Source organism: Poecilia reticulata, linkage group LG16, assembly GCF_000633615.1.
Source record: "Poecilia reticulata strain Guanapo linkage group LG16, Guppy_female_1.0+MT, whole genome shotgun sequence".
Classification (NCBI taxonomy): Eukaryota; Metazoa; Chordata; class Actinopteri; order Cyprinodontiformes; family Poeciliidae; genus Poecilia; species Poecilia reticulata.
In genome coordinates this window covers 21,164,911-21,174,495 of record NC_024346.1, presented here as the reverse complement: position 1 = coordinate 21,174,495, position 9,585 = coordinate 21,164,911, and the positions used below count along the sequence as shown (strand labels likewise).

The 9,585-nt window shown below is 37.8% G+C and overlaps 1 protein-coding gene across 2 annotated transcripts in view; it reads right to left on the bottom strand.

The window, feature by feature from the left end:
- Window positions 1-9,262, bottom strand: part of colec10 (collectin sub-family member 10 (C-type lectin)) — a 15,081-nt gene extending 5,819 nt beyond the window's left edge. For both annotated transcript variants that reach the window (XM_008432210.1, XM_008432211.1), the window contains exons 1-2: window positions 8,975-9,262; window positions 6,336-6,407 (exon numbers count right to left, since the gene is read on the bottom strand). In XM_008432210.1, the coding sequence (XP_008430432.1) occupies window positions 6,336-6,407; window positions 8,975-9,074 (172 nt within the window). In that variant the 5' untranslated portion in view covers window positions 9,075-9,262. The remainder of the gene's footprint in view (window positions 1-6,335; window positions 6,408-8,974) is intronic.
- Window positions 9,263-9,585: the final 323 nt, after the last annotated feature.

Genomic DNA, 9,585 nt, shown 5'->3' with positions numbered 1-9,585 from the left:
CGCCGCCGTCCCACACAGAATTTAACTAACTTAGAGTTAGGGGAGTCTGCCCTCCCGCGGACTTTAACTGCTTTTATTGTACCTGACAGTGCCTATGTGCACACACACAGACACACACACTCACAGAAGTTTATCTGTCTTCACAGGGACTTTGATTTGACTTCAATTGTTTTTTTCATTCATTTCCATAACCCAACTCTGACCCCAAAGTTAGTATTTCTACGCATATTAGGACTTTGCATTGACTTCCTTTCATTTTAGTAACTGCATTTACGCTTTACCCATAAAGAGCAGTGGTTCCTCACAACCGAGTACTTGTTGGAAAAATTGGCTTTACAAGGTGAGAAATTCTTAACCACACTCACGCACACGCAAATAAAAAATGTTCACCTAGACTTATAAGAACTACAGTGGTGTGAAAAAGTGTTTGCCCCTTCCTGATTTCCTATTATTCTGAATGTTTTCCACACTCAAGCTTTTCAGAACATCAACTACTGTTTTTAAAAGAAGGTGTTGATCATAAAGGGAAACGTAAATCAAAACCTACATATTTTGATTTGTGTGAAAAATGATTATCGCCCAAACCTCATACCAGCAACAATTGGAATCAAGCATTTACGATAGCTTGCAGTGAATCTTTTACAGTGCTGTGGAGGCTTTCGGCCCACTCACTTTTGCAGCATTGTTGTAATTCAGCCACATTGGATTGTTTTTGCAGCATGAACAGACTTTTTAAGGTCATGCCACAGCATCTCAATAGGATCGAGGTAGAACTTTGATTATGCCACTCCACGGTCTTCATTTCGTGTTTCTTCAGTCACCCAGAGGTGGAGTTGCTGGCGTGTTTTGGATCATTGTCCTGCTTCAGAACCCAAGTTGGTTTCAATCTGAGGTCACGAAAACAGATGGTCGACATTTTCCTTCAGGATTCTTTTTTGGTAAGAATTTATGGTTCATTTACCACAACATGTCTTCCAGGTCCAGAAGCAGCTAAACAAAACCAGAACATCACGCTACAAACACCGTATTTTACTGATGGTATGATGTTTATTTTCTGAAATGTGTTACTTTCACGCTAGATGTAATGGGACACATACCTTCCACAGAGATCAACTGTTGACTCGTCAGTCCACAGAATGTTTTCCCAAAACATTGGGGATCATCAAGTAGTGTTCTGGAAAAAACTGAAACGAGCCTTAATGTTCTTTTTCCTCAGCGGGACATTTTTATTTTTATTTTTTTTGTCTTGGAACACTGCCACGCAGGCCATTTTTGTCCAGTCTGTTTCTTATGGTGGAGGCATGAACTTTGACCTTAACTGAGGCAAGTGAGGCCTGCAGTTCTCTGAATGTTTTTGTGGGTGTTTTATAACTTCTTGGATAAGTCGTCGCTGAGCTTTTGAGATAATTTTGGTCCGCTGGCCACTCCTGAGCAGTTTCACCACCATACCATGTTTTCGCCATTTGTGGATAACAGCTTTCCCTGTGGTTTGGTTCAGTCGTAAACCTTTGGAAGTGGCTTTGTAACCCTTTCCAGACAGATAAATCTCAATTACTTTCTTTCTCATTTGCTCTTGAATTTTGTTTTTGGATCTCTGCATAATGTTTACCTTTTTAGGATCATTTGGTGGACTTCACTTTGTCAGACAGTTCTCAATTCTTGCTCTCAATCAAAACATGTAAGCGATATCTTCATTGACAACAGTGTGGCAAGTCTGTATGTGGCTAGAGACTGTGAATTCTGGTGTGATAAACCACAGTTAAATTTTGTTTAAACAGGGAGGGCAATCACTTTTTTCCACACAGCGCCTTGTAGGTTTTAATTTCTTGGGGGAGATTGTTCTCATAATGACAAACATCTTCATTTAAAAAATGCATTTTGGTTTTACTCGTCGTTGACATATATCTCAGTTCGTCTGCTGTTCTGAAGCGCTTAAGTGTGGAAAACATGCACAAAAATAAAAAATCAGGAATGCCATAGACATCTTTTCACTCCAGTGTATCCACTGAGAAAGCATTTCATATCTAATCAGAACCTTAACCTTGACTGATTCTGTTTACTTTTATAATCCGATGTTCACAAGTATTCATGTCCCAACAATATTCTTGATGTCTTGATTAAAAAGTAAAAAAAAAAAGTTTTAAAAAGTAAAAAAAAAGTCTATTCTCCATCTCCACTGTTGCACTTTCTCACAATTTAATGCTCTTGTTTTTGAGAAGTTTTCACAAATTCTGCATGAATTATTTGTCAAAATGCTTTGCAGGCTGCCTCACAGAGAAAATGTTTTCACAGTCGTCAGCAGAGAGCTCACTGTGAGAAGCGATTATGTGCTTTTGTCTTTTGCGAGAGGAAGAAACTGATTTTGGCTCCTCTTTCTCCTCGCTCCCTCTGTGTCCATAACATCTGATTAATGTTGTTTTGGCAGTGTGCACGCTCGCCAGTTAAACGGTCTGTGTGAGCGTCCAGATAACAGGCCTTTGTATCACTGCAGTCACACTTTATAATGGCCAACTCCTCAAACTGGTTTAACGACTGGTTTCTCCAGCTGCCGGTGGATAAAAGAGGTGACGGGTGCAATTCCCACAGGAGAATCACACGTTTTAAACAGCATCAGGCAGCTTAAGAATATTCAAACATCAGAAAAAGAAGAAATTAAATATGCTAAGTTATGAACTATTGTTTTCTCACTAGACGGGAAAATATTGTACTACGTGGGTGCGTATTTCCATTTAACTTACTGACAAATCCTGCTAAATCCAGTAAGAATATAGCTTGCAGCTTTTTTGATGCTAATACGTTTAGACAAACAAATAGTTTTTGTTGCCCTCCAGAGCATTGAGAGTCATGGATTCCCTTTTAAGCTTCCAAAATTAAGCAACTGTTTCCTGTAACACTGCCTAAATTAAGACTGGGAATACATGCGTCATCTGTTGCACTGCCGACATGGTGTACTAACAAAATCATTGTAGAGACCTGCTTTCATGGCTGTCAGTAAGTGTACGGACAGAAAAACCATAATGACAGGTTGTGAATAATGTCCGTAAAGTTGAAAAGTTGAAAAAGGTTCTCGTGTGCTTCTCATACCTTCTCAGTGTGTTCTCCGTACTCACACACACACAAGCGCTCGGCGCTTCAGAGGGAAATATTTCATTGTTTTGTGTCAGGACGCAGAGTAAATAGAAGTCTGAAAGTTGTGTCTTCAAGTTTGCCTTTTTGTGTGCACATACAAGACACAAAAGCAGCTGAAACCAGATGGCTACACGCAAGACCTTTTTTTCTACTGTCTGACATTAAATCAGTCAGTGATGATTACTCGGATTGTTCCGTATTACTAAATACCAAAATAACGAAGGAGCTTTTCTTTTTTTAACCTCCTGACTACCAGTAGTTCATTTTTGTCCTCTGTAGTGGACATTTCTAAACTTGATTATCTCCCACCCCCTGCATTCTACTGAATTAATTCCTTTTGGTATCTGGAGAGGACATTTAGGGCTTTTCAATGATACCACATGTGAAGGGGTGGGACTTTTGTACGTACCTTTTTCTAATTCATAAAAATGGCATTTATCAGTAATAACACATTTTATGGGAAGAGACAAAGTAAGTGCATAAAACCTTTTATTACCTTACAAAGACTGTGGGATTTAAAAAAAAAAAACGGTGATTGGACAATACTTTTTTTTTCCTGGTAGTCAGGGTAAACAGAATTCTTTTTAAAACACTTTCATCAGAGCCAGAAGCATAGAGTACTTATGCAGTACTCAGTAGAATTGTTGTCTGTTCTTTTTGATTGGGTCAAACATTTGGGTCTCCTTGCACATGCTTCCTTTGGCCAAATCCTGACAGAACTGGTGTAACTGAGTCAAGTTAGTCAGAGGCTTTGTTTTTTTTTTTGTCCATTTGAAAAAAGCGTTTGTGACCAAACTTTAATCATCTGTCGAATTTCTTAAGATGCTTCTTAATTATTTCCACATAATGTTCTCTCCTATTTCACGCAGCGCACCAGTCCCTCAGGTTGCAAAACAGCCACACAACTCGATGCTGGATTTCACAGCTTGAACGGTGTTTTCAGGGCTTTAGTATTCCTTCACTCTCCTTCCAAGTAGAATGTGGGCTGTCTTAATCTGCAGAGATTAAGATAATTACTCCTGTGCGCATTTGAAAAAAATCAGATTTTTTATTTTATTTTTTTGCTTTTAGAGTAATGACTTCTTCCCCTCTGAGTGGTCTTTCTTATCATGTCAACACATGACTTGTTTTAGAGTCAATAATGCTTTTTTTCCCCACAAGCTTCAGCCAGTTTCTTCACAAGGTCATTTACTTGTGTTCTTGGGTTGATTCACACATTTCCCACCAAAGCATGTTCACCTCTGGGGCCCAGAACCTGTCTCCCTCCTGGATAGCATAATGGCTAGACATTCCCATACTGTTCTTTTTTATCTACAGTGGTTTGAACAGAAAAAAATGTGGCACCTTAAGGCATCTGGAAGTTGTAACAAGATGAACCAGAGTTGCGAAGGTCTACAAGTCTTTCCCAGATGTCTTGGGATAGTCATTTTCTTTTCGCTCTGATGTTCTACTAGAGATCTGTTTGTTTGAGGGCTTGGTACTATTAAATTTAAATAATAATTAGAAGCCAGCACAGTCAGATGATGACATCTATCACAAAGTGTTTAAAGTTAGAGACTCTCAGGGCAAATAAACTTCTGACTTTGAGGAAAGCAATGAAGCAAGTCTTTAATAAACTTCCTTTTAACTTATTTAGAAAACGGAATAAATTTTGGTAGCCTAAAAATGGCTAGAATAAAAGGTCGCCTGCGTTTCATAAAGTGGGAGCAAATGTCTGGTTTTAAGTAGTTCCTCAGTATTTATATTTATGGCTTGTTACTAAGGAAACAATATTAACATTTCATGTGAAAACCATTGTCAATGCTGGAAGATTCCTAGTAAAAAAACAAGTTTGATCTTTCTCTGGCAGCATACAAAACAGAGAAAGGCAGCATACAAAACAGTGTAGGAAGCAGATTCTTGTTTACTTCCCTTTTTTGTCCTTCAGTTGTTTGACCTTTACTAAATGTTGGAAACAAACAAATAAAAAACCATATGTGCCTTAGCATGGTTAGATTTTCATATACAGTATTCAAACTGAAATCCAAATTTCTCAAAGGGGAAGTGAGCTACAGAGTGGTTTAACTAAAAATAGGTGGTGCTACCCAGTGTTGTGTTCAAGACCACCTATCCCGAGACCAAGACAAGACCAAGACCAGAGTGTATCGAGACCGAGACAAGACCAAGACTTTTAGGGTCCGAGACCAAGTCAAGACCAAGACCAGCGCCCCACGCTACATGACACAAGAAAATGTAAAATATCATCAAAATTACTTTTCAAATTGATCTGAAAGATCCATATTCCCATAAAAACATAGATATTAAATACTTAACAAATTTAACCAATATTACATTTAACAAACTCTTTGTTCTGCTTTGCTTCCATCTCTGTGCTACGATCTGCGGTGGTCTTGTGCCATCCCTAAAAAGATAACGCCCTGGGTGYTTACCCATGTTGCTCATGTCAGAAACCACCACTGTCTGCACCATTAAACATAGCAATTGAGGCAAAGCCCTGACGCTCAACTATGAACACTGACCAAGGAGCAACAAGCAAGAAGTAGATACTTGTATGCCAGTAGTTCCCAAACTTTTTGTCCTGCGCCCCCCCAGTGGTTTCCAAACTAYWWMTAGYTGTGTGGTTGAACGATGTGTTTTTGAGGGAGGGGGGGGATCGTCATATTTGGTTTCATCAAACTAAACAGTTTCTCCTGCAGGGCTTTGGATTCTTTTTTCTTTTTTTCCATCTCTCTTGAAACCTTGATCTCCTTACTCCTTAATAATGCTGGCTAAATTGATCAAGAACCTATTAATGTTTTTAAACAAAGATACAATAAAAATGCAGTTTTTTAGCAGTTTTTTATGTTTTTATAGAATATTTGCATTAATTTCCACAACAGAGTAGAACTGAAAGAACAAATGTTTTTAGATCAATGTTTTTTTATTATTAGGTTGGAAACTTTGTGCTTCTTTCACGTCATTTCCCTTACATCAGTGGTTCCCAAACTTTTTCTCCTGGACCAAATGCGGTCGAGTCCGAGACGAGACCGAGACCATCAAAAAATGGTCTCGAGACCGTTATAGAGACCAAGACCGATCTCGAGTGCTACAACACTGGTGCCACTGCTACCCATTGCGAATAGTATGTTTTTTTTATATACATATAAAAACAATGCTAAAAAATAAAATCATTATATGCATGCGAGTGTGTGACTGATATTTTGTACCTGCCAATCCCGGTGGTCCGTTCTTCCCAAGCTTTCCCTCTTCTCCCTGTTCTCCATAATCACCTTGATCTCCTGGATTTCAACAAAGAAAACTGAGCAGACATGATTTTTTTTTTTCCAGTGTCAAGCTATTAGGAGGATGACACATTATGCAATGACAAATGCACCACACCAAGAAAACATTCAATGAATTTCTTTGGTTCATTACATTGTGTATGAATCCCTGTGCAGGTATTGTCACAAGTCTCTCAACTCACTGCACCACATACTATTTTAATATGTAGTTTCTGCCAAGACATTTTTAATAGCAGCGCGATCATTGTATTAAAATACAATAACTTTTCACAGTGAAAACCACTACTGAGATCTCTGAGAAATACTTTTGGCAGGTCACTGATGACCAAATACTTGGAAGGAAATCAGAACAGAATCTCACGTATCTGCTGAAGGTGTATCATTTTCAACTGAGACCATTAAAATACCAAATTTGTATGTGGTTAAGGTGTGCCATCAAACTGGGATTCTTCATGTCAAATTTACTGAACTTTGCAAAGCGTTCACAACCTTTGTTGCATTTTTCATGTTGCATTACAGTGCGTTTTATCATAACAACACAAAGTAGGGCACAATTGTGAAACGGGAAGAAAATGAGCAATGGACTTTAAAATCTAAAAAGTGTGGGTTGCATTTTATTTACCCTCTTGATACCTCTGAGTAAAATAAGATACTTTCTAAATCACTCTCCTGTCCATTCTTGTGTAATGAAATTTCAGGATCATTACAGCGGTTAAGCCTCAGAGGTTTCCTAGGAAACATTTAGAGAACAGCCCACACAACAGACAGATCTGGGATAAAGTTAAAGTTTAAAACAGTCAGTTCTGTCCATTAAAGTTGGCATTTTTAATGGACTTTCAATGCAACTTTTAGAGCCACTTTGCATTAAAAGTGTCATTATTCACCGAATGACACTTCATGACAACTGTCATAAACATTCATAAAGACTTATTTATGTTCATGACAGATGTTATGTCATGTTTATGACAGGTACATGTCTTATGCACACCCCTTCAAATAAAGTGTTACCAGCTCTACTTCCAACCTATCAAAATATGGCCTAAGAAGAGTATTATTCAGAAAAGAAGCAAATACTGCAAATTGTCCTGAACACACCATCACCACTACTTGACATGGTGTCGGCAGCATTGTACTGCGGCATTGCTCTTCCTCAGCAGTGACGGGTAAGCTGGTCAGTGATGGAGCTAAATAGAGGGATACCTTAGAAGAGGTTTGTACAATGATGCAAAAAATACAGTCGGTGCTACAATGGAATAGTTTGGATCAGTGTGTTAGAACGACCCACTCAAAGTTCGGACCTAAAACAAACTGAAAACTTGTATTAATATCTATTATGCAGTCTGCTTGACCTCATGCTATACAGTAAAAAAAAAAAAAGAACGGGTAATTTTTTTTCACAGGTTTTCACAAAAAAAATTAAAAAATCAGTGTTGGTCAACCACATAAAATCTCTTTAAAATATATTTTAAATATTTAACATTTTGCAAAGGTTAAAGGAATATACATACTTTTTGTTGGACCCAGTAATCAGACAGTCTTCCAACATTCAGAAAATGGGAATGTAATTCTAACTCTGTCAAACACGAGATTTTCATTTTAAATCTTATTTTACAAAGTTAACATTTTCATATCAATGCTGTCCAAGCGCTGCCAAAATTATCTTGGTGTGTAGTCTGCTACCAGTAAAAGCAATAAAAAGTGAGTCTTTTTTTCTTCTTCTTCCTAGTTATGCTTTAAATAAATAAGGCATTTTTTGGGTTGTATGGAACACAGAAAAATGCACGTCCAACGCCCACTCAACTATTCAGTGGGAGACTGACCTTGTGGTCACTCGTATCTGGATGAGTCTTGTACAAATAATCAGTTCACCCTAGTGGCAGCTGTCTAAATACACACTGACTCAATGGGACTTTCTAGCCTTTAGATAGAAGTCAGGGGAAGGTTGTGAAAGTGCATGTGATGATACAGTGTCACCACTATGTTACACTAGAGTGATTTTGCAAAAGTACAAATATTAAACATATTTGTCCAAAAGAACACAAAATGTGATAAACGGCCTTATAACATTTTTTAGATTTTTTACAGCATGGATTGAGAAAAATCTGGCTGGCTTTCCCTTTAGCCAGAGCTGCAGGCTACGTTTTTCGTTTGTGTAAAAAGGCCTAGAAAAAAAAAAAATGAAACTGGAGCTCAACTTTGAATTTTATAAGCTCTGTCTGTCTGAAACAGCAGGATAGCAAGCTACTGGATGTTGTAAAATGGAAAACACACATGGGAAGGCATTCCCTTCAAGTCGATCGGTATGCAGACAGCCAGCTTGTAAACTACAGGATATTTAATGCTTGGTGTGTTTATCATCCGCTCAGTAAACCCTAAAATGTTGCAGGGGTTTCTCTACAGGAAATATCTGTTTGTTAAGTTTAAAGTACTTAAATAAAAAGTTTTTAAAGCATGAACAAATATTGCTTGAATGCAAGAGCTGATTTTTCCCCCCCACATTTCCTAAAATTTAATTAAAAAGTTAATCTAAATAATATGATCTGCAGATTTATGTCTTAACCTACCTTTAGCTCCGGGTATGAGGGAGTTGGTGCAGACTTCTGGAGAAGCAAAAATGTAGCAGAAACCAGAAAGAAACACAAAGAGCCTAAACAGACAAGACATCTCCCAACTTCTGCAGATTACTGAAGAGGATCCTGATTATTTGGTTTGTTTTAGCAACAAACAGAAGGCAGTATTGTGTCCTGAATAAGAAGGTACAAAAAAACAACTCCTACTGCAGAGAAGAGAGCTGAATATTGGTTTACAGAGCAAGCAGAAGCACTAAAACACAAGCACATCCACACTGGTGGATAAAGTCTTATCAGTGACTTGTCAAAACATCAAATAACACAGTGCAGACCTTGGCATTCCTCTGTTTGTCCGCCCAGCCTGTACTTTAAGAAATTCAGACAATAAAGCAGAATAATAAACCAAAGCATATTTCATAAGATTCGTAAACTGTTTATTCCATAAAATTGTTAATATAGCATAAAACTGATGAGGATTTACAGTTCATGTAGAACGTTTGATGGTATAAATATTGATAGTGTTATGTGCTTCAGATTTATTTAATCATGTATGAGGTGCCCAAACAATTACTTTCACAATTAACCAAAATTTTATCTTACAAATC